General features: G+C 33.2%; 1 protein-coding gene across 2 annotated transcripts in view; it reads right to left on the bottom strand.

Annotated features, from left to right (window-relative positions):
• Nucleotides 1–3,090: 3,090 nt before the first annotated feature.
• LOC109080956 (anosmin-1-like) overlaps nt 3,091–27,088 on the bottom strand; it is a 63,847-nt gene continuing 39,849 nt past the window's right edge. Inside the window, exons 7-15 of one of the 2 annotated variants that reach the window (XM_042764421.1) lie at nt 24,255–24,463; nt 21,448–21,592; nt 19,821–19,949; nt 15,338–15,426; nt 11,770–11,941; nt 10,333–10,547; nt 8,401–8,539; nt 4,133–4,189; nt 3,091–4,073 (exon numbers count right to left, since the gene is read on the bottom strand). In XM_042764421.1, coding sequence (XP_042620355.1) covers nt 4,137–4,189; nt 8,401–8,539; nt 10,333–10,547; nt 11,770–11,941; nt 15,338–15,426; nt 19,821–19,949; nt 21,448–21,592; nt 24,255–24,463 — 1,151 coding nt within the window. In that variant the 3' untranslated portion in view covers nt 3,091–4,073; nt 4,133–4,136. Of the gene's footprint in view, nt 4,190–8,400; nt 8,540–10,332; nt 10,548–11,769; nt 11,942–15,337; nt 15,427–19,820; nt 19,950–21,447; nt 21,593–24,254; nt 24,464–27,088 lie in introns of both variants that reach the window. The other variant, XM_042764419.1, reaches the window with a different exon arrangement.

Raw genomic sequence — 27,088 nt, 5'->3', positions numbered from 1 at the left:
TCTCAGACTAGAAGGCCCTCCAGCGGGTGGTGAAAACTGCCCAACTGTCACACCAGCAGACTCAGGAACAGTTTCTTTCCCTCAGCTGTCAGCCTACTGAATTCTAATCTTAGACGCTGAACACTACATCCTAGATGGACCACCTAATGTGTAAAAAAAAAATAAATGCTCTGTACAATATCCAGTCTTCTATGCACACTAACAATGTTTCTCATTATGCCTCCTGATATTTTGCACATTCATTTGCACATCTCTACCTCCTAATGCCATATGCACTGTTAGGGTCACTGGCCATTCAGAAATATACACTATTGATATACCTCACTCTGTATAAGGCATCTTCTGTGTTATACTTGTTAATTTGCACCTTATGTTATATATAAACTTTTAATATATTATACTTTCAATAAAACATTTCCAGTGGGTTTGTAAAAGCTGTTTTTATGCATGTTTTGGCCTGAGTTTTTGTTGCATGCTCTCATGCCACACATCTGCTGCTGCTTCCCAATGTGCCTACTTATACTACACCCTTAAAGTACTCTTTTGGTGAAGAAAAAGTAAACACATTTTGAGTGTGTAGTAAAAGAGAAGGCAAGCTTTGGGACACATTATCACGTCATACAATTATGTCTTTAACAGACCGCTTTGTCGCATAGTTACAGGCACTCTGTCACTGTAAACTGACCTGTCAATCATCTGTCACGGTTTATATCCTCCACATTTCACTTCCTACCATATCGGAGCGAAAAGAAGTAGCTCAGTCTGCCAGCCATGTGTCCTTATGAGGAGATCTTTGCTCATATTTTTGTATATTGATGCATTTGAAAGTTAATGGCCAAACCAATGTTTCTAAAAGGCCACACTTTGTTGTAGATTAAATATAATACAGACATTATATAAATATATTTTTTTAAATGTGGTTTCTTTTAATTATTATTTATTTTTTAACAGGTTAAATGTTGATTAGTAACTCAAACCCCTTTATCTAAACCTCTCTACTTAACTGTGGTCTCAGATATCCGCCATGTTTGTAGTTTTTTTAAAGCATTTTATTCATGTTTGTAGTTCTAAACCAAATCCTTCAACGAAATGCGATGGATTGTGGGTAATTTTAGCCTTTAAAGTGTGCAAAGACCCACATTTAAAAAAAAAACTACCTGAAATAGTAGACCATCTGGGGACTTTTGACATACTCTTTTCAACATACTATACTTTGGGGCACACTAATTCTAATCTCACATACTATTTAGGATGGATAGTATGAACACTGGGACGCAGGGATCATGTTCTCACGCAGTGAAAAATACATTGTGGAGCAAAGAGCATATGGAAAATACACCGACAGACAAGACAGAGCAGGTTACTTTTGGTATGAAACAAAGTGTCCGCTTTCAAATGTTGTCATATTTTAAAAATTTTAGACAATAAATACTTTTGTGGCTCTTTAATGAGTCGTGACAGATCGCTGTATCACCTCACTTCAAGTGACACTTGACCAATCATCTCTTCCTCTCTAGTTATAGCATGAAATAAACATGAATATACATCAGAAAGTATCTTGTTTCAACTGCGGAAAGACGTCACACCATTTTCAAGTTCAAGTCCACCGTTAATCCACTTTACTGTCTGGTTTGTTAGCCGGACAAAATTGCAGAATCGGCATTATGATTGGTCAGAATGCCTGTCAATCAAACTCTCAGGAAGGGTCAATTGATTAAAAGCTTCGAAAAGGTTAATTTCTCACATTACTACTCCGAACTAGCAATTTGGAGTACATCAGACTGCCAAAGTCAAATGATTTCAGATTTATTTTTGTTAAGTCCTAACAGTTTCGAAATTTCTGTGAACCAGTGTGATTTTTACCTTAGTTTTATAGATTTGTAGACATATTTAGTGACATTTGTATAATAAGGAAGAGTTGTACTGTAGTTTATAATGGCCTGACTAAGCCCTCCTTTAAAAAAATCATTGCATTTAAAATCTTACGCTTCGAATAAAACATTTGAAACAGTGTTTTATGCATGTTCGTGCTGTTTTCATTGCATTAACACTGTTTTGTTCAGCAAGTGTCACCAGTGCCTGGCGTTTCAAGTGTTTTGAAACAGTGAATCATATGCGAAGCATTTGGTTCAACTGATTCAAAGTTTTGATTTGAATCTTGATGAGGAAGTAAATCAAACTTACCTAAATAACATCCAATGTAAAGGCTCACTCAGAGTTTTAAGGGAAAGTCTTCGTGTTGTTTATGTGTTAACATTCACGTGTTTGTGACCTTCCTGGCGATTCATAAACGCGTTGGTGAACATTCACATTTGGGTCTGTGGCTGCTTGCGTATTCACACTGGATAAGTCATGGCGATGATTTTGGTAGGTTCACGCATATTGCAGCCAACGCATTAGCCATTATTTTTATAGTCCTGTTCCTCATGTACATACTATGTACTTATTATAGTAATTACAATAACTGTGTAATAACTAGGTACTAACCCTGAACCTACCCCTAAACCTAACCCTAACCCATGTAGTTACCTTGTATTACCAGAACTTTCTTAGATAAATACACTGTAAGTACACTATAAGTACATGTAAGTACACGTACTGTAAAATAAAGTGCAACCATTATTTTTAATCGAAGGAGACGTAGGCGTGTATCTTTAGTGAAGCAGCGCGGAGGACCACTTCTGCAATGTGCCATGGTACGGCTAGTATAAACATAAGCATTGAGTAGAGTGGCTGCGTCGGAGCCGTAATGCGACACAGATGTGTACAGTGCACATAAAGTGTTATCTAAGCATTAATGGCAAGGAAAGTACCTTATATTTGAAAGCGGCCATGTATGAGGTGTTTCGTGAAGGTTATACTACGTTAAACAATAATCATATAAATTTTTACGTATGCCATGTGACCTGAATATTTTCAAATTGCCTGAAGAACCACCTCATGTGAGTGTAAAAACGTATTTGCGATATATGGGCATTTTTGCGAAATTGATGCATTTCCATTAGGCATATTTTAAATTTTCAATTTTAAGGGTAATGAAAACACGCCTACTGACAGCAAACATCTTCATAAACACAGGACTACAGATGAAGGAGTAGAGGTTTTATTTTATTACTTAAAAGTATGTACAGGTTCTATCCATGGAAATAACGGAACATATGACTATATGTACAATTCATTTTTTTTACATTATGTCTTTACAAGAAGATAAAAAAAAACAATGCCTTGCTAATACATGGAAAAAATACACACACTCACATACAAATGAAGAGCTGCAACACACACATAAATAAATATCAACATCAACATTCACTGACTGCCACAAGTATCTCTACAGCCAAGAACATATACAGTTTACATAATTTCATCTGAAAACACTCGCATGTTATCATTAATAAACAAAACACTCTGTTAATTTTAATGCAATATTGCTAACATATTAATATGAGGCGACAAAGATGGGTTGTTTATGCCCAATCAAAGGAAGAGTTTACCCAAAAAATTTAGTTATTTAATCACACTCATGTTTTTTTAAGTTATGAGCTAAGCATTTCCCAAAAACATGAAAAGCCTAGGTAGACCATCAAAAAACATTGGCATCAACAATCTCTGAAATCTGATTAGGCTTAGATGCTTTTAGGAAAAAACTATATGCTCTTGTTGAATAGAAAAGAGCTGCATTAAGATTCTTCAGAAATGAACAGCAAATGATTTTGCAATGACATGAGACCGAGCAAATAATGACTGAATAACTGACGGTTTGACATGCATCATCAGATCAACCTTTGCTCTCAGTTAATGCTGAATTTTCTTTGATAACATAAACCGATTAACTGCAGCATCTCCACAGCTGAATCACCTTAATATTCCATTAAAATATAACTCAATTTCATACAGTATGACCAAATCGCCATGATTTACCTCTCCCGTTGACTTTAACCTTCTGAAATGGTATAAATTCACACATGAAATGTTGCTGTCGCTCGAGAGTTTGAGGTGATTTCTTAAAGTTGTTGCAATGAAAACCATAGAGCTTGAGAGAGTACGAGGGAGAGGCGTTCAGATCAGAACATCTGAATATCGCGTCTGTCGAAATCTGTGATTAGCTGCACGTCGTGTTGTGTCTTCTGACCGTTTCAGTGTTTCTCTGCTGAAGACTTCTGATGCTGCTGCTGATGAAGATGGGCTTCTGTAAAGGATAAAAACACATGAAAACATCAATGTCAAGGATCCATATGAAATATATTCCTTTTTTTTTTTTAGAATTTCCATTGCACTGAATGGCTGAAAGTGATTTTACAAAAAGTGAAGGTTTCAAAAGATTTCTAATTTAAATAAATGCTGTTGTTTTTTTGTTTTTTATTATTCAGCAAATAATCCAGAAAAAAGTATCACACACTCTTAAACATAAAGGTGCTTCATGATGCCATAGAAGAACCTTTTTGTCTAAATGGTTCCGTAAAGAACCTTTAACAGCTGAAGAATTTTCACACCACTACCAGTTGATCAAAGGTCCTGTACAATACAGCTAAAATAAAACAAATAAGAAACTGCAAAACATCAAAACACAATATAACAATACAATTCACATGGCTAGATAAAAGCTATTGACAAAATATGTTTTTAAAGCAGGTATATAAATACAGGCAAAGACGGCACAGCTCTAAGCTGGTAATTTGTTCCATAGACTAGGACCTCCAACAGCAAAGACTCTGCATCACCTCTGCAATGATGACCATAAGATGAGACGACCAAAATGAAGGGTACAGTCTTCATATGACTTTAAACCAAACAAAATGATTTCTGTTTTGTTCTTGTTTAACACTAAAAGATTCTGCTTTAACTATATTTGTAATTCATATAGACCAGGGGTAGGCAGGTTCGGTCCTAGAGAGCCACAGTACTGCAGAGTTTAGCTTCAACCCTAATCAAACACACCTGAACAAGCTCATCAATGTCTTCAGGATTACTAAGGCTACAGGCAAGTGAGGGTTTTTTTCAGGGTTAGAGCTGAACTCTGCAGGATTGCGGCTCTCCAGGACCGAACTTGCCTACCCCTGGTATAGACAATCCAACAGAGGTCCTAAGAATTCTTTACTTTTATGTTGCAAGGGAAATAGAACTAAGTATCATCCGCATATAGATGGAAGGGCACTCCATATTTCTCAAAGATAGCACCCATTGGTAGCATAAATAAAGAAAATCAAACTGGGGCAAGAATTGAGCCCTGTGGCACCCCACAAGCAAGTGGGCGTGAGGATGAACTATGTTGGCCAATGGAAACACTAAAACGTCTGTTTGTTAAAAAAGATTGAAACCATTTCAACACCTTGCCCTGTAACCCAACACAGCTCGCCAACCTGGAAACCAAGATATTGTGGTCAACCATATCAAATGCAGAGCTTAAGTCTAAAAGCACTAAAGCCACAGCATTCCCTTTATCTGTTTCTTATAAAATATAATTTACAACTTTTAAAAGTGCAGTTTCTGTGCTTTGTTGAGGCTTAAAACTCGATTGTTTTTTCAAAAAAAAAATTTTTTGACATCAACTGGGACCGCAGCTGAGTCAACACAATTTTCTAAATTTCAAAGAAATGGCAAGTTTGATATAGGCCTAAAATTATTAAGATTGGACCTCTTTAATAATGGAGTTACTGTAGCTGTTTTTAGGCAGTCAGGAACAACCCCAGTAATTAGACTAGTATTAAAAATAGTTAAAAGATCATGTCCAACATTATTGAAAATCTGTTTTAGAAATCTAGATGGAATGATATCTTGAGAAGAAGAAGTTGATCTTAGAATTCAACAATGCCTTTACAGGATTCAAAAGAAACAGGCTGAAAATCGCTCCACAGCATCGGACCGCTTGATCTCTCAGGTTGAACAGAGTTCCCCAAGGGCAGGTTAGATCTTAATTGAACGGTTTTCTCATTTTAAAATAATAATAATAATATTTTAAAACCTTTGTCTGAATGGTTCTTTTTGGAACCAAAAATGGTTCTTCTGTGGCATCGCTTGAAGAACCTTTTGAAGCACCTTTATTTTTTAAGAGTGCAGGTTTCAAAAACACTATATTAAAATAGAAAAACACTATATTAAAATAGAAAACAGTTATTTTGAATAACACATTGTTCTAAGCGTCAAATCAAGGTCTTATGGTCTACAGCATCAAATGCAGCCGTAAGGTCTAGTAGAATTAAAATTGCACAGTCCCCTGATTCAGTAGCAAGTAACAAGTCATTAAAAACCTTCAACAGTGCAGTTTCTGTGCTATGTAAAGATCTAAAACCAGACTGAAACACTTTGTGTATACCGTGTAGATCTATAAATGAATTCAATGCCAAAATACAACCTTCTACAGTAGTTTGGAAAGAAACTGAAGTTTTGAGATAGGTCTAAAATGAGCAAGAACTGATGAATCCAAATTAGATTTCTTAATTACTGGTTCCATTGCTGCATGTTTAAAAGACTGCTGTACAACTCCTGATGCCAGGCTACTATTAATAATTGCAAGAATTTTTGGACCAATAGTTCTAAAGGACTCTTTTAAAAGACAGGGAGGAACAATATCCATGCAACATGAGGATGATTTCATTTTAACAATGATCTCTCTCAATGAGGCAAGAGACACTGGCTCAAACTGATTAAAAACAGCAGAGCACTCAGTGGAAATGGATTAAAAAGTAGATGGGAGAGAAATATTAGCTCTAACAACCTTAATCTTATTAATAAAAAAAGTGTAAAAATTTCTCACACATTTCAACAGAAGGCTCTAAACAAGTAGCTTGGGGAGTGTTCAAAGCAGCGTTAATAGTACTGAACAGCACAGCTGGCTTAGGACAGTTATTACAGATAACATTAGAGAGAGACTTTTCTCAGATCTAACAGAAAGAAATCTGCAATTTATCCTTCTTCCAGTGGCGTTCTGCCCTTCTACACTCAAGCCTTACAGCTCGAGTAGTAGCATTCAGCCATGGTTGAACTCTAGGTCTTTCTTGAACCATCCTAAAAGGGCCCACTGTATCCAAAATACTTTGGCAGGTTGAAAGGAACAGAGAGGTTAAGTCATCCGTGTTGAGGCCATATGAGGAAATTGAATAATCGTCACCAATGCTATTGAAAGCCTCAGAAAACAATTGAGCAGTTGTAGGATTAATTGTACGACAGCGGGGGGTTGGAGCAGTCGCTTTAGAATCACAAGGAGTACATATCTCAAATAAAACAGGCAGATGATCAGAAAAAAATAGCATCACAGAGTTCAATATTACCAATAGGCAAGTCATATGATAAAACCAAATCTAGTATATGTCCACATTTATATGTGGGACTAATCACAAACTGAGTTAAATTAAAAGACTCCACAAGATTTAAACAAGCTTTAGCCAGAGGCTTAGTGGGACAGCACACATGGATATAAAAATCCCCAACAATTAAAACCTGATCATATTTTGGCATGATTCCAGCCAAAAAAAATCAGAAAAATCATCTATAAAGTCCTTGTTGTATTTGGGTGAGCGATAAACGACAGCGCACAGCACCGGTAACCCAGACTTAGTTCAAAACTACTGACTTCAAAGCTGGAATAGGAGTAGACGCCGACAGTTTAGGTGTTCTTTAAAAATAGTTGCTATTCCACCTCCTCTTCCCGTAAGACGTGGAGAGTTAAAATAGGAACAGTTCAGTGGTAAAACTTCTGAAAAAACACTCGACTCACCAACACCGATCCACGTCTCAGTCACACACAACATGCCCAGGTCCTTGGAAGTGAAAAAGTCATTCAAAATAAAGCACTTATTAGCTAGTGATCTAGCATTCACCAAGGCTATTCTCACTGGAGATGAGTCTTTCAACGACGAAGTTTCGTGGTCAGAAGACCGAAGGAGAGAAGCATCCACACCACCTCTTCTGAGACGGGGTGGCCGATGAAAATTAATCAGAAGCTCATTATCTACACCGATTACAGGTACCGACCACTTGTACGCAGGATCCCAAGAGCGTTAAAAAGCACATACCGGCGACAATCCACATCAAGACCTGCAAAAATCCAGCCAGGATTGGCATTTGGGAACACAGCCATTAGCGTCTTCACTTTCAGCAACAGACCACCTCATTTACCGCGGCGTCTGGATCGCTTCTTTCTCCCGGGGGAGCATAGGGTCCGGCAGAGATAGGCAGGTAATCCACGCAGGTCGGAGGAGGGGGCAAATTGTTTTTTCCACCCCGATTAACATTATAGATCGCCGTATTTTCCATAGCTGATCTAATGCCAAGAAGTGTTTGGCGATCATACACCAATAGAAAGTCTGCAGTATTTAAAACAGTCAATAAAAACAAAACAAACATCCATGCAACCAGGAGCATTTTTGGGTTCCTTTAAACTCCAGAATTATGTTGACTTACTTTGCTGAAGCGGCGGCCGGTCGGGCGTCTGGAAGATCTTCTTTGTCGCAGGTCCTTCTCCCGCCGCGGTCATGACCTTAACCTCCAACCTGTAGGAGGTGGCCGGCCGGAGACTGGACACGACCAGAAGGTTATGATCCTGTAAAAAATTACAAAATACACACAGCTTTTAGACTGAAACATCATCAGATCCTTCACGATAAAGCCACTTTTCATGGAAATGCAACAAAAACGGTTTATATATTAACTGACCATGTTGTAATTTCTGTATAATCCAGTGTATTTTCTCTTTTCGGATTATTCAGATCAGATTATTCATGAAAGAAGCTCATGTAGATGTTTCTCCAACATGTTTTGGCGTGAGGCATTGTCCAGCGTCTTCATTTTCATGTCTGTCATGAGCTCATTGGAAGCCTTTCAGATTTACTCGTCATAAAGAATGAAATCATCCATAAACATCACAGATTCCACATCATTCATACACAGATCCAATCTGATAATGATGGCGTGCCTCGAACCGGCCTTCAGAAAAGATCTGAGGAATCATGCGAATGAGAACTGGATGCAATTGGATTTGATGTATTTCAATCTGATTGAGTCGATTAAACCTGAACTGTTTGTTCTAGGAGGAGAGCAGCCAGTGTTATTGATGGAGAAGATCTGCTAGATGTTTGACAGCGCTGATGTCAGACGAAGAATGAGCTCAAAATGACAATCCATCCCTGAGAACATACTAATAACTACCATATGAATAATAATAAATCCAAATCAATTATTTACTTCAAGATAAACCTCCCCATTAGGACTGGGTGACACAGCTGAAAATAATATCTCCATAATTTTTAGCTTTATATTTAATATTTAAAGTTTAAATATTTAATGCTATTAAATTGTATAAATTATAAATTAATATTTATATTCTATATATATATATATATATATATATATATATATATATATATATATATATATATATATATATATATATATATATATATTAAATGTAACATTAATATATTATATTTATATATATTTATAAATTCTATTTAAATATTAAATATTGTAAAATTCTTACAATTTTATATAAATAAGGCAATTTATATATTCATAAAAATATTGATAAAATTGTAATACAATGTAATATAAATTAGTGTATTAATTGCATTGTATATTAATGAATATTATAATGTTCATTAATTATAGTATATTAATTAATGAATACAAATAATAATTATATATAAATAATTTATATTGATATGTAGTATTATATTTTAAATTGTGTAGTATATAAAGTTTATACATATATTCAGATTTTTTATGTTATTATATACAGTATATGAATTAATATAATTATGTATAATTTATATGTAGAATTTAAATTTATATCTATCAGCATATATATATGTGTATATATATATATACATATATATATATATATATATATATATATATATATATATATATATATATATATATATATATATATATATATATATATATATATATATATTATATCTATCAGCCTACAGAAATATAAATATAATATTTTATTTATGCATTATATTATTACTTAATATTATATTAAGTTATATTTTTTTCTGGCAAAAAATGTAATACATTTGATATATCACTCAGCCTTACTTCATCCAGAACTCATCCAGATAAAGGTCTGGTTAGTAAAAGGTGAGCAAACGAACAGCCTCTGCGCCTCATGCAGCGCTCGATTCATCAGACGGATCCTGTGGGCCGATGCCAGCGCTTGCGTTATGCACACAAGATGATTGTGTATCATATGTTACACTCTTGGACTTGAATATGTAACCAATTTTCCATGAGAGGCGCTCCGGTTAGAAAGCATGGGCCAAGAACACGTAATGTAAGCATAATTTATGTAGCTTTCATGGGAGAACAGGGTGTGTGGAGACGACTTACAGGTGGCAGGATCTGAGACTGGGAAATGATGCTGTTGGGAAGGCTGTTCAGACGGCTTGCGCTGGAAACCTCCGCCCATGTGACCTGGAAACCCGTGACGGGCTGAAGCAGCTGCGCTCGCGACACCCTCCAGAGGAAATGAGCCGTCACATTACCGTCGTGGAAGCTGAAGGTCGCTGTCAGATTCTCAGGCTTAGCCAAAACCTTCGATGGTGCTGGAGGGTTTGAGAAAAACATCAAATATATCTGGAGGACAGCAGAGAGTTAAGGCTTGGACCGCACAAAATCACACGAAACACTTCAGGATCCAATCAGACTGCATTAATGAGCATGCACCGATTTTTATAAATATGACAGGTAACAAAAAAATGGCAAAAATACATTAATATTATGAAAAATGAGGGAACTGGTCAGTAAATCACTGTTAACTAAGACTAAACACATTTTGAAAACTTCTTCAGTGCTTGAAACAAAATATATACAACTTATTTTATTTCAGTCAGTTGCCAAGGCAACATTTCTGAATTTTATTTAGTTTAAGTTGATTGTACTTAAAATAACTCAAATAAAAAATTATAAAAAAAACTATATAGACGTATATAACACACACACACACACACACACACACACACACACACACACACACACACACACAAAAAAATACTAAAAATTTAACTAAAATTAAAATGGAAAATAAAACTAATAATAACATTTAAAAAAGTGAAAAAAATTAAAAAGTGAATTACTAAACTTTAACAGAAAACAGAAATTCTAAAATACAAAAATGTAAATAGAATCTACAATAGTTTATCAGTGATAATAAAGTAACACTGGTATGGGCTCAAAAGGACACTCCATCTCAGTTTTATTACTGTTAACTAAAATTATCTGAACAGACATTTATGTAAACTGACAAATTATAATGCTAACTAAAAATAAATGCGAACGGAACTAAAATGACAAAAAAAAAAAAAAAAAAAATCAATAATACTTTCAGTAAATATTTTAGTTAGCTGCTAAGGCAACATTTCTATCTAAAACTGAAATAAAAATGAATAAAATGTAATAAAAAAAAAAAAAAAAAAAAATTGACAAAAACAAAAAATTTTAAAATTAAAAATTAAATTAAAATTATCAAAGCATTAAATCAAAATACAATGAAAACACAATATATAGATAGATAGATATAAAATATAATATAAAAATATAAAAAAATAAACATTCTAAATATTGATAAAAACTATAATAGTAGATCAGTTATACTAAAATAACACTACTAGTACAATGTAAATATAATATGCAGCCATAAAAAGCTAAATGAACTAAATTTTTATCTCACTTTAATTTCTCAAATGTCATTTTCAAGCTAAATGTATGAAGTGTATGAAGCCGCATCCTGAAAATGAACCCTTCCTGATGAGTGATAAACATGCTCACCGGTGTCTCCGGGACAGGCGATGGGTTTGACGCTCTTGCTCCTGAGAGTCGCGCAGGATGGCGTCAGGAAGCTGATGCTCTCATCTTTGGAGCGTCGTTTGGCGTTGAGCGTGTGAACGGTGACCCTGTACTTACAGGAGAACAGCAGACCGGGTAAATTGATGAAGTTCTCCTGCAAAAGACAAACACGTTATCAAAGAGTGATGTTAGCAACGTTAGCAACCGCCCTAAAACACAGACCCAAGCAATTCCTAAAGATATGGAAGGTGGACAGGGCCAAAAGTCTTTAAACAGAACGCGTGAAATTTGACGTGTGCCAAATACACTGATGTCCTGTGTGTATTACATGTTTATCAGTTCAGAAGTATTTGAGACTATATTTGCATATGTGACATGATGGTATGTTGGTATATATATGTACACAAACAGCAGATTTCATGTTTACTCATGAAGGATGTCGTAATGGTACACTGGTATGCATGTCTGCAAACATCAAACGTTATATTTGTTCATGAGGGATAGTACATGGTACGTTGTGTGTGATGTGAATCTTGCGTCATGATTTGTCATTTACTTATTAGCCGTTTGGTCTAACTTTCTTTTTCAGGTAGAAAATTCCTAATTTACATCTTTACATTACTAGCACAGTAGACTAAATAAACTAAAGAAAGGATCCATATGTGGATAAATCTAGAGGTAAATCTACTTTATCTCAAGTATTGCACGTTTGAACATGGCCGGAATCAAGAAGTCAAGAGATACGTTCAAATTGGACTTCATGTGGTAAAACTCTTCATCTGTACACATACTACAGAAACATGGCAAATCCTGATACTTTAATACGTCCATAATCCGCGTCTACAAATACAAAATAAACACATTCAAAACTGTGATAACATGGATGAACAGTGCACACTGACATGGTCCAATTTCATGTGTACCTTTTAAAGACTTTTGGCCCCGTCTGCCTTACATATAAAAACTGCATTGCATTCATGTATAACATTTGATCAGTTCATTCCCTGGGAATTGAATCCATGATATTGGCATCACTAACACTATGTTCTATAGTTTGAGCTACAGAACACCCTAGGAACCACATAGCAATGTCCTGACAACCACCCAGCAACAAAATAACAACCACTCAGAACATTCTAGCAACTACACAGCGATAGCCTACAGTAACAACCATGCAGAACACCTTATAAACTGCAAAGCAACATTCTAGCAACCCCATAGCAACTAGAACACCTAAAAAAACTGCATAGCAACACAATAGCAACCACTTGGAACACCACAGAAACTGCATATCAACACCCTAGCAAGCACCCAGAACACCTTAGAAACTGCATAGCAACACATTATCAACCACCTAGAACGTCTTAGCAACTACATAACAGTGCCCTAGCAACTACCTGGAATGCCTTAGAAACTACATAGCAATGCCCTAGCAACCACCTAGAACACCTTAGCAACCCCATAGCAATGTCCTGACAACCACCCAGAATACCTTAGAAACTGCATAGCAACACCCTAGCAACAAGCTTGAACACTATTTTAACCCCATAGCAACATCCTGCCAACCACCCAGAACAATTTAGAAACTGTACAGCAACACCCAGAACACCTAAGTAACCCCACAGCAATGTCCTGGCAACAGGGCTGGGTATTGTTCAAAATCTTTTGATCCGGTGCCAATTTCGATACCTCAGTTTCGATACCGGTTCCTAACGATACTTTTTTCGATACCAATTTTATGAAATCCATTTTAACAAGATTACAGAACACATTACCTCAGAACAACTTTGGTTTTATTTTTTCAGTTTGACTCATGCTCCTTAGCCAGTGCACAAAGGAACAAAAAAAAAGCACAAAGGAACAAAAAATGTTTTATAAAGAGCTCATGCTCACCAAAGCTGTATTTATTTTAATAAAAAATACAGTAAAACTTGTAATATTGTGAAATAGTATTACAATTTAAAATCGTATTTGAATATATTTCAAAATGTAATTTATTCCTGTGATGTCAAAGCTGAATTTTCAAAATCATTACTTCAGTGTCACATGACGCTTCAGAAATATGAAAACAGTTCGCTGCTTAATATTTTTGAAACTATGATACATTTTTTCATGATTCTTTGATGAATAAAAAATTTCAAAAGAACAGCATTTATTTAAAAATGAAATATTTTGTAACATTACACATGTTTTAATGTCACCTTTGATAACTTTAATGCATCCTTACTTTCTGACTTTTTTCATTCAGAAAAAATTCTGACTAACCAACACATTTTTGACCGGCAGTGTACATTCAGTAGGTTATTATTTATTGCAATATAAACACTGTCAGAGTGATCAACAAGATATCTCTTTATTTATCAGTCGAAGACGGGCAACTTTCTGCTCTTATGTTTACTCCGTGCGCTGGCAAGGTCTTCATCATATTTGTCGTGGTACCGGTCTTTGCAGCAATTATTTTACCGCAAATACTGCATCGCGCGCTGTTGTCATCGAGCCTGGAGAAATGTACCCACACTTTTGATCGACTTTTCCACATTTTTAAGGTATTATGTGTGTGTGCTCGCGTCTCATATGAATATGTGCGCGGAGAGTTTGTGCGTCTCATGTGTGTAGAGTTTGCGTGTATGTGCGTGAGCACATATGTGTGTTGTTGTGCATTTCATATGTATTTGTTTGAGCACTGATGTTGACGAGTTAACTCCTTAGGTAGCGAAATCTGGACATGTGGAAAACATGTCATTTTTCGATACTCGATAGTATCGAGGCAATTCGGTCGATACCTAAAAAGTATCGAACTCGGTACCCAGCCCTACCTGGCAACCACCCAGAACACCTTAGCAACAACCTAACAACCACCCAGCACAGAAAAGATTAGAAACTGTATAGCAACACCCTAGCAACCACCTACAACACCTTAGCAACCCCATATCAATGTCCTGGCAACCAGTAAGGACACCATAGAAACTACATAGCAACCACCCAGAATACATAACCCCATAGCAACATCCTGGAAACCACCAGAACACTTTAAAAACTGCATAGCAACACCTAGAAAACCTTAGCAACCCCATAGCAACACCCTGGCGACCACCCACAACACTCTAGCTTTCACCTAGCAACCAGAACACTCAACAACAACAGTTAACAAGCCAACAACGATCCCATTATCTTTGGAAAAGGTAAAAACATAGTTTTTCAGTCATGAAGCAGGACAACACATTTAAACTTGCTGATTCCCCGCCGTCTACAGAAAGCAAACGCATGCTTCCTAGCAGCTAGTGTGCGGCGTGGTGAAGAACGTGGCTCAGGGCGGCAGGTTAAGGCTCCGGTGGGGCCACTCTGGGAGTTTGATAAATTCAATCCCGCTTCCTGGAAATGTGATTTTAATGCGTGTGTTTTCTTAGGCACTGGAGCACATTCTGAGCACATCATCTGAAACAACACGCGCTAATCAGCTTCAGTAATGAAGAGAAATGAGGCTGTGCTCCCGTAAGAGACTCTGTGTTTCTGGAGAGCAGAAACTCCTCATGAACACTAACACACTGACCTGAGTCACTGATTTCTGTGGCGCTCCAGTTTGGTTGTGGCTGCAGTATTCAGGCATCCACTGAACATGATAACGGTTCTCAACAGCATCTGCAAATCAAACATCAACACAAAATAAACATCTCACAACACACACAGCCTGATCAGCATATATTTAGTGAGGAAAACATCTCTTGATTATTCAAACTAGATTTTACTGGTTTGTACAGTAGATTAATCTGACATTTAAAAGTTTAAACTGATCCTAAATTACATGACAAAAATTGTATTTAGTAATGTAATCCATTACTCTACACATTTTAGGTAATATAATCAGACTACTTTTTGATTAATCTTAGATTACTTTTGATTTAATTTGTTCATCACATTGATTTAAACATGACAGCCTTGTACCAGATTGATATAAAAATATAAAGAGAAAGAAAATATATTTTGTTCCGCAAAACAAACTGAACTACACCGTTTAGAAAACATAGTGGTCAAAAAGTGAATTAAAATTATTGTTATTTTTCTAAATTGGACTAAAAATTAGAACATAAATTAAATTTATAATAACAACAATAATAAATAATCTATAAAATAAATATATAATACGTAACATTTTATCAACTAGTCATTTTATTTAATTAGACTAAATAAAAAAACTGAAAATATATAAAATAATAAGTAAATAATAATAAATTAATTAATTGGTTCAAAAAAATTTTTTTAAAAGTTGAAAACATTTTTTCATCCTTCATCTCACTGTTTTATCAACTAATCATATTTTAAAGACTAAATAAAAAATTAGAAAATAAACGACATACATGTAATTATTCTAAATTTTCTTGTTTGTACTACAAAAAAATAAATATTTTTTATTCTGCATCTTACTGTTATTTATAAATCAACTAGTTATTTGTCCTAAATTAGTCTAAATGATTAAATCACAATTTAAATAATAAATAAATCATAATTAAATAAATTTGTCAGTATTTTCTAGCTTGTACTACAAAACATTCAAGATATTTGCCTATTTGTCATCCTGCATCTCACTGTTGCCTAGGTGACAAGTAACGTAATGCATTACTTTCCATAAAAAGTAACTAAGTACTGCAATTAGTTACTTTTCATGTGATATTGTAATGGATTACTTTTAAAAGTAACTTTCCCCAACACTGGTGATAAACAGAAATATAAATACTTTATATACAGTATATAAAAAAATGATGCAAGTGAATCGTGACACAAATAAGCCACAGGATGAGAAGAACCACAAAAAGAAAGCAGAAACATAGTGGCCCAAAAATGCCATTAAAGTCACTGAAAGATGCAAGTTGCATGAACAACAAGAGAAAATAATAACAGCATTTTAATGTTTGGCTGAACTGTTCCTGATGGTTTCTATGTGGTGTTTATTATCATGAAGTACCTGCACACCTTTCTCGGAATCAGGCATTAAAATGAACAGTGGGACGAGTCTCATTTGATTGGTTTCCTCCTGCGCCGGCGATTACAGAACAGTAGAGTCTCGCTGCGCTAATCAGCAGTGTTTATGCAACGCCTCCCGTTTATTATTCATCAAGCTGCGCCGTTTGGATGTCAAACGAAACATTTCAGATTAGACTCGACTGCAGTCGTCCAGATAAAAGAGCCTTTAAAGGGGCCGACGTGAAGCTCAGAACATTTCTGGAAGCAGAAAAAAGGAATCGCAGCCGGAGAAAAAGAAAAAATACTGAGTAAAATGAACAAGTGCTGTGTCCGAAAGCTAAAAAATGCTACAGTTTGAGCTATAAAAATATTGTGCCATTCTATACATTTTGGCCATTTTTTTTTCTAAATTAGACTAAATAAAAAAGTAATCTGCATCTCATTGTTTTATCAGCTAGTCATTTTTGTAATTAATCTAAATTAAAAACTAGAAAATTAATGAAATAATTAATAAATAATAATAAATTAAATTATTCAAAATGTTTAGTTTTTTTTAATCTTGCATCTCACTGTTGTATCAACTAGTCCTTTTTCTATATTAGATTAAACTGTGAAAATTAATTAAATAATAAATAATAATAATAATAATAATATAATAATAATTTATTTAAAATAATCTAGTTTGTCCAATAGAAAGTTCAAGAAATTTTGTCATCTTATGTTTTATCATTTAGTCATTTTCCTAAATTAAACTAAATTGAAAATTAGAAAATAAATTAAATGATAAATAATAATAAATTAAATTCCACATTTTCTCAAATTTTCATTCTGTATCTCGCTGTTTTATCAAGTAGTCTATGTTCTAAATTAGACTGAAAAAAAAACAAAACAAAAAAAAACACTGGTTTGTGCAAAAAAAATGTTCACAATATTTTTTCATCCCATTGTTTTATTAACTAATGATTTAAAAAAAAAAATTTAATTTAAAAATAAAAATAAATAAATAAATAAATAAATAAATAAATAATATAATTTAAATGATTCTACATTTTCTGGTATTTCTGTTATATATATATATATATATATATATATATATATATATATATATATATATATATTTAATCCAGCATCTCACTTCTTTATCAACTGGTAATTTTTCAAAATTTTCCTAAATATATATTTCTTTTTAATATTTAAATAAATAAATAAATTCAATGATTGAAAATTTTCTGGTTTGTGCAATATAATTTTCAAGGCATTTTTTTTCTTGCTGTTTTATCAGCTAGTCGTTTTTTTTTTCTAAATCAGACTAAATAAAAAATCTGGTAATTTATTTAATAATTAATTATTATATTTTACAAATAAATATATAATAAATATTATATATAAAATAATAAAATATAAGATATAATAAATAAATAATTATTCTAGTTTGTGCTATAAAAAGTTATTTTGTCATGCTGCATCTCACTCTTTCATCAAATAGTCATTCAGAAAGACCAGCTAATTACAAAAATATGTCACTTTGCACATCCCTAGCTTGAATATCTGAGTGTGTGATTTTTGGCTGAAGCAGAAGTGCGATTAGTTCAGCCTGAGCTGATGCTTTGAGTCCGGCAGAATAAAAGCCCAGAGCAGGATTTGAGTCAGCAGAAACACGCAACACCTCCGAACAAATCGCATCAATAGCTCAGACTGTTCTCAGCTTCTTCTAGGAGCTTTACAGAGCAGTGAACACGGCCTGAACGAAGTGGGATTTCAGTCCAACTCTATGAAATACACAAACATGTGAGGTCACTCTCAACACCATTCAAAACCCATTAAAATGAAGCAACAAGCCCCTTAGCTGTTATAAATTCACTGTAAACCACGGCTTCATGGGGATTATTGCTTTTATAAAACGGTTATTTCATATACGTAGTAAGGTTTCACAAAATAAAGCAGAGCAAATAAAGTGTAATGATATTAATAAAAACAGTATTCTTCAACCAAACAATGTAGCTCCTCAGAATCAGTTGTGGTTGCAACAAAGTGGTTGCCAAGCAACACACAATCGTAAACAAAGGTGTATGTTACTTTGCAGAGTAATTTACAACAGCTTCGAACGTGGCTCAACCAATCAGAATCAAGCACCGGAACTATCCGTTTTATAAAGATGCATTTGAACTGAGGCGGATGACGCAATAAAGAAAAATCAAAAGTAACAATGTAAAATTAAAGTTAAATAAATAACTTCACATAACCGATATAAGTAGTTTTAAATAATATATTTATTTTTTTTATTATGAATCTCAAACAGCAAATACATGAACATTACATGCTATTAATAATACATTTAAAATTGTAGTTAATTTTTATGTATTTAATAAATCATGCCAAATGAACACTTCATTTCCTAGAATGCTCCTAATTTGGTCAATTTTGTTAAATATTAATGGATAAATATTTATTTGTATACCTGAAAACAATGTGGTGACATTTGTGGTGCTGTAGGTGATAATAAAATTCTCTGATATTTAAATAAATAAAAAATACAAGATATTTTGACTTAACAACTAGACGTTTTTCTAAATTTGATAAAAATAAATACATAATGGTAATAAAAAAATAATCCTCAATTTTCTAAGTAGTGGTATAAAATAATTAAATTATAATTAAATGTATTTTTAATGGCTTTTAATTAATTTACAGTATTATAATTAATTGTAATTAATTGTAATTGTAATATTAATTTGAGAATACTGAACTTTAGAGAAATACATCTATGTAAAATAATAAACAGGCATAATTATTCTAAAACTATATATTTATATAAAGTCAAGGTATGTATTCACTAAAAATAATTCACATGCACCAACATAACAATTCATATGAATTAATTCAGAGTTGTAAACTGATTCATTTCAAAAGTTTGAACTGATTCACAGAAATGAATCGCAGGATGTTGGTTAAACTGGAAGACTGAAATGAAATTCTCATTGAGTTTGAATCTATTTGTGAATAAAAGGAAGCCAGTTGTGAATTCTGCAGGATCCAGACGCAGACACAGATGTTGTGTTGATGCGTGTTCGTACCTCCTCTCTTCTTCCAGTAGATGTGGACCTGCAGCTGTCTGTTCTGATAATACGGCGTACCGACCTCCAGAGCGCCGGCGGGTCGCTTCATCAACACCACACCCAGATCAGGGACCTTAGATACAGCCTCTAAATCAACACGTTACACACACGAAACAGCCATTCATTACTCAAGCAGATATAAACATCCAGCGACACAAAGCTGATTTCCACTTATAGTGTTTATTTGGACATCTAGAAACAAATCCACTCAGAAACTACTAGAAAAAAGCAAGTAACGTGAAAATTTTAAAAAGTATTTTCTTTAAACACAACTATATTATTGTTCTATTAAGGCTGCAAAATATATTACAAATTAAAAATAATATTCAAAACTGCTAGACTTGAAGTTTGAATCATTTCTGTGAATCAGTTCAAACTTTTAAATGAATCAGTTTATAAAGCTGATTCAATCAGTCGATTCATATGAACTGATATTTTGGCGTATGCAAATGAATGTGATTTAATATGATTCTTCTTTAAGTTTATTTAGTGAAAGACATACTCTGACTATTTGAACTAGATTTTTACTTAACTATCATTTCATTTTTATAATTAGTTAATTATATCATTATTATCATTATTTACCAGAATTTTGTTTTAATATTTGTGAATATTAAAATCTCTTTTGGCGGCTGTTGATTATTTTGACAGTTTTGAATTTTAATTCAGCAAAGGTCTAATTACATTTATATAACTTATCTGACATATTTAAAATATAATATTTCTGAGATATAATATGCAGTATAATATATTTTGACAAATGTTTAACATATAATATATCTGACATTTATTTGATATATTTAATATTTCTGACAGGTAATACATAATGTATCTAGCATATATGTAATAAATAAATATATATATATATATATATATATATATATATATATATATATATATATATATATATATATATATATATATATATATATATATAGACATTTTCTAAATCCATCAACACACACACACACACACACACACTATCTCACTCACTCACACACACACACACACACACACACACACACGTGCATGCACGCATGCACGCACACACCCACACACACTGTCTCTCTCAGACACACACACACACACACACACACACACACACACACACACACACACACCACACACACACACACACACACACACACACACACTCACACTCACACACACACTCACACGCACACCACACACATACACACACAAACACACACACACTCATTCACACATGAGCACACAGACACACAGACACGAGTACACACACACACACACACACACACACACACACACACACACACACACACACACAAACAAACAAACACACACTCTCTCTCTCTCTCTCTCTCTCTCTCTCTCTCTCTCTCTCACACACACACACACACACACACACACACACACAAAAAACAAACAACACACTCTCTCTCTTCTCTCTCTCTCTCTCTCTCTCTCTCTCTCTCTCTCACACACACACACACACATACATAGTTTTTTTTTACTATAGTTTAATAACTATAATAAATGAATCAGTATGATACATTATCTAATTATAATTATTTTATGTACTATATATATATGAGTTGGCTCGCACTTGTCTGGTTGTGGAGTTGCATGTTGAACTGGACGGAGGCTCTGGCGCTCTTCAGTGGGATCTGACCCCAGTATGAGACGGACTGGACCTCCACAGTGTAGCTGCTGTTTGCCTGAAGACCTTCCAGATCCACCGAGCTTCTGGCCTGAAACCACAGAAGAAACCAGTCTCTACACCTCCACACATCACTTCATCAACCAGCACAACCATCAACACCACATCACGCCATCTGATACACACCACACTTCCTCAGCTGTTATAATTCAATTCAATTCCCCAAAATCATATTTATTACTATCATTACATATTTGATCAGTTTATTTGTTATATATTGTGTTAAATACTCAATGTATATTTGACATACAATCAATATATAATATTTTTGACACATATGTGATGTTTAGTGTATATTTGACATTTAACATAAATCTGACATATGATATTTTATGCAATTATGACATTTTATGACATTTAATTTGAAATATATTTGACATATCTAATATATCATATTTTAATATTTAATAATTCTGACAGGTACTGCATAATTTATTTGACATATATTTAATACATAATATACTGAACACATTTATTATTATATATTTGACATTTATATATGCATTTGACATATCTGACATATTTAATACATAATTTATTTGAGATTTAATATATTTCACGTTTACTATATAATTTAGATCTAATCTATAAAATATTTGACAAAGTTAATATTTCTGACAGTTAATGCACAACACATTTGCCATGTATTTAATAGTATAATATATTTGAAATTTGATATATAAAATATATGGCATACATTTAACACATAATATATTTAACATACATTTATATATTTATATTTATATAAACATCTGACATTTAATATATTTGATATTTAAGATATAAAATATTTTACACATTTAATACACAATAAAACTGATATATATTAATTATATAAAATTCTTCTATATTTAATATATATATAATATTTCTAACATTTAACATATCTGACACACATTTAATATAATATACCTGAGATATAATATATAGTTGACATATATTTAATATATAATATGTGAAATTTGATATATATCTGACATACATTTAATACATAATATAATTACTATACATTTATATATTTATATTTATGTATAAATATAATATTTCTAACACTTTTAATTTATATTATATTTGAGACTTAAAATATTAAGTATTTGACATGTTTAACACACACACACACACACACACACACACACACACACACACACATATATATATATACACATACATATTTAATATAAAATCTATCTATCTATCTAAAATATATCTGATATAATATATTTGACATATTTTCTAAAATTTCTGATATATATTATATGTCTGATATATTTGACATTTTTATACTGTATGTATTTGACATATTGCAAGGGACGTTAAATAACTAATTATACAGTATAACAGATATAATTCATAGCAGTAAATTGACACATATGATTTTTGTGAATAATCTAGACATGAACTTGTGAACTTGGGGTTTTACAGCTGATTTACAGAGTCACTCGATAAAGAATCTCCCAGCAGTCTTTGCTCTTAAAGGGGCGTGATGTGCGTTCAGACCTCAGAAGGACCACTGAAGTCCAAACAAGCGCGGGCCATATATCAGGAACACATGTGCACACGACGAGCGTTTCTCAGCTGATCAAGCTCCTGCATTCCTGCAGCAGCGTGAGCTCGGTTAGCTCGAGTTATTGAGTTAGTGAGCGGGTTAGTTTGGGCATTCCAGCAGCAGCGGGTCACTAACCAAACCCTGAGGTGCTGCTGCTCGAATCGGTGTCCGGCGCAGCAACAGAGCGATCGAGTGTCAGACGTCACCAACACAGTCGCCGCAGGGTTTGCACTGGATCTACAGGAGCTTCAGCGAGTCATCAGTCTGCTCCTTTAACTCTTAGGACATATTACACCCAAAAATGTTGTTTTTCATTCTTCTTTTACATTTGATACTTTATTGGAATGGTACGAAACTTGCTGGCTTTTGTGGTATTTGCTGTATGAACTCAAAGTGTGTGGATATGATTAGAAAAGGCAAAATGGCCTTAAAAACGCGTGCGATCTTTGCAGTCAAAAATGAGCACCATAATGCAATTTTTGGAGTGCAGTCTACAAATCAGCTATGATAAAGTAGTTTTGTCATATGCAAATGCAAAACCTAATAAAAGTCATTATGTCTGAAAATACTCTTATGCACATATACATATACATACACACACACACACACACACACACACAGTGGCTATAAATCTAATTAATTGAAAATATAAATAATATATACAAATATAAAATTAATACAAAAAATATTGCATATTATTTTCAATTAATACAGTGTGTGATGTAACTATTATATACACAGTAGCTAAAAACTGATTTTAATTGATAATAATAGGCAATATATTTTGTATATTTTTTGCAGTATTTGGCATGTAGCCACTATATATATAAATATATATAAATTGAAAATGATATGCAATTTTGTAATGTTTGTATTATTATAAATATATGCAGTATATATATATATATATAAAAATGTAATATTATTTTAAATAGTACATTCTGAATGTATTTTAGTACATTTGCTTAATTTTTGTAAAAATGTAACGCCCATCTTTGTTCCAGGAACAGTGAAGGGTTAATCGTGTTCATAGTTTTGCACTGAATGGCGTCTGACTGCTTGTGTAAATGTTCAAATAAAGAGGTAATGAAAGGCCTGAGTCTGCATCTCTCTGTGTTTCTGTGTGATCTGTGAAAGCGGCTCTCACCCCGTCGCTGGTCTTCCTCCTCCTCTTCCTCCGGGACGGCACGGCTGATTTCCCCGGGACCGTCCAGCTCCAGTAGATCTTGTAGTGATGGACGGGGACGTCGGGCTCCACGGGAAGAGTCCAGCTGATCCTGACCGTCAGCAGGCCGCCGGGTCCCGTCGTGATGTGAGCCGCTCTCAGTCCGGACGGGGCGGGAGGAGGAGACGGGTCTGAACACAGAGAATCATCATCAGCAGACACTCGGATGATTCCTGTGCGATTTCTGGAGTCTGACGCAGCAACACTCTATTCATATTCATCGTATAGAAAACAGTGGCCAAGATATTCATTAAAATATACAGAAGAAAAAAACTCACACAGGTTTGATTGAGTTCATTTTTATGTAAACAAACACAGAATACAACAATAAACCCAGAAATGCACTTTTACAGTATTTATAAATATCATATTTATTAATTATTAAATAATGTATAGTATTATTTATATTCTATAGTATTAATTTCAGTTTTCATTTTAAGTATAGTTATAATTAATTTTAATGTTCAGTTATTATTAACTAATACTAAAAGCATACAAAATAAACTAAAATAAAACTAAAATAAAATTAATAAAATTATTTAGACATAGACTTAAAAAACACAAAACAATATTACTTAAAGCTGAAAATAAAATTAGAATGAAAACATAAATATATAGAAAATTAAAAAATAAAACTTGTTTAAAATATTAATAAAAACTATAATAGTATCTCAAGGATACTAAAATAAAACTGGTAAATTTGTTGTGCTCTTGTTATTTTTATTCATTTTTGTTTTAATCCATTAAAATAAATTAAATATTAAATTAATTTGCTTTATTTTATTTCAGTTTAATAAGTTTACGTTTTAGTATTCTATTTCAGCTTTATTACAATTAACAAAAATGATTTTTAATAGTTTTAGTTTTAGTTAACAATAACAAAGGCGCTAATAAACTGAGAAAATTTACCTTTCATGAACCAGCATGTAGTTTTTTTTTAATTATACATTTTTGTCTTCATGATAATGCAATTATTTCACATTTTTTTTCTATTTATATTATATATATATATATATATATATATATATATATATATAATATATATATATATATATATATATATATATATATATATATATATACACAGTATCATAATTTTTTATAAATTACATGTAATTTGTTACAAATTCTTTTCTGTACATTTGAAGCAGTCTCCTGCTGGATCGGGCTCAATATAAATTAGAAAGTAAAACTACATAAAAACAGCATGATGTAGTGAGTTTTCTTGCGATCACTGAGCACATGTGAATGTGATGGGGGCGTCGTCCACATCTAAGGGAACTGATGTCATTTGTATAGAGGAAGTAAAGTTAGGCAAATGGGATTTTAATGAGAAAATGGGCCAATCTAGAGCCATTGGGTTCTTGTTATTGAGGCCCGTCTGAAAACTAGATGCTTGTGCAAAACATAAACAATCAAAGTAAGTCTCTGCAAATCAGGTGAAGACTGAATGTCATATGAATAACTGTACTGACACACTCATTAATTCTATATAGCTCACTGACTGAATAAAAACGCTGTAATAAATCATCACAGATCACTAGTTATAGACGTATATATCAGAAGATGAGATCGGATCCTGCTGGGAAGTCGCCTGTATGATTTTGTAAGTCATAATTATGGCGCTGAAGTGATTTCAGTTGGAATAAACAAGAGCGGATTGTGATCCTGTGAGGGATGCAGACTCTCATGACTCTTACTGATGTATGAGAAACAAAGCCATAATTAGTGGACGTAAAGTCACAAAGCTGCAATTTACAAACATAATATTTACAAGAGTGGACATACGACGTACTGTTCCAGTTCCTGGAGGCACCCCAACATTCCACATTTTGTATCCCTCCTTTGTCTGAAACACCCAATTCAGATCTTCGAGTCTCTACTAATAAGCTGAATATATATATATATATATAATATATATATATATATATATATATATTATATATATATATATATATATATATATATATATATATATATATATATATATATATATATATGATATATATAAGTCGCTCTGGATAAAAGCATCAGCTAAATGAATAAATGTAACTGTAAATGAACTCAATACTCATTTCTTACTAATTTAGTGCTGCTGATTGCAAAATTAGTGTCTGTTTTTCTCTCTCACGTCACAATTTCTCATTAAATGTGTGCATTTCATAACATTTTTGCACATTTTATTTGATGCCTAATCCTGATTTCCACTTTTTCCACTACTTTGCAGATTGTATCTTAAATGATGGATTACGAATGTTTCTTTTTGTCATTAAAACTATTGACATTTAACTGCTTTTTTGTCTTTTTTTGATACATGCATTAACCCTCTGGAGTCTAAGGGTATTTTTGGGGCCTGGAGAAGTTTTGTCATGCCCTGACATTTGTGCTTTTTTCAGTTTCTTATAAATATCTAAATGGCTAAAGTCTAATCTCACTGTAATCAGCACAAACTAGGCTATAATAATATGTGAGCAGCATGTATGTACATGATTGTGTTTTTTGAGAAAAAAATGTTATGCGTGGTTAGTGGAAAAACTAAAAATGTTAAATCACTTGAATAAGGCAATAAAACACATATAGAAAATTGGTTCCCCAGGAATTTGGAGAACTGGAGCTTGTAGCCTAGAATTTTTTTTTTTCTAAATGATGTGAAAATTATCTTACTCATTTACAGAAAACAATATATTGATTTTAAAATTTTCTAAGGTGAAAATTATCTTACTCATTTACAGAAAACAAGGCGTCAACTATCATGA

The sequence above is a fragment of the Cyprinus carpio genome, chromosome A9 (genome assembly GCF_018340385.1).
Source record: "Cyprinus carpio isolate SPL01 chromosome A9, ASM1834038v1, whole genome shotgun sequence".
Taxonomy (NCBI): Eukaryota; Metazoa; Chordata; class Actinopteri; order Cypriniformes; family Cyprinidae; genus Cyprinus; species Cyprinus carpio.
The sequence above is the reverse complement of the archived record's forward strand: the minus strand, read 5'-3'. Positions and strand labels throughout refer to the sequence as shown.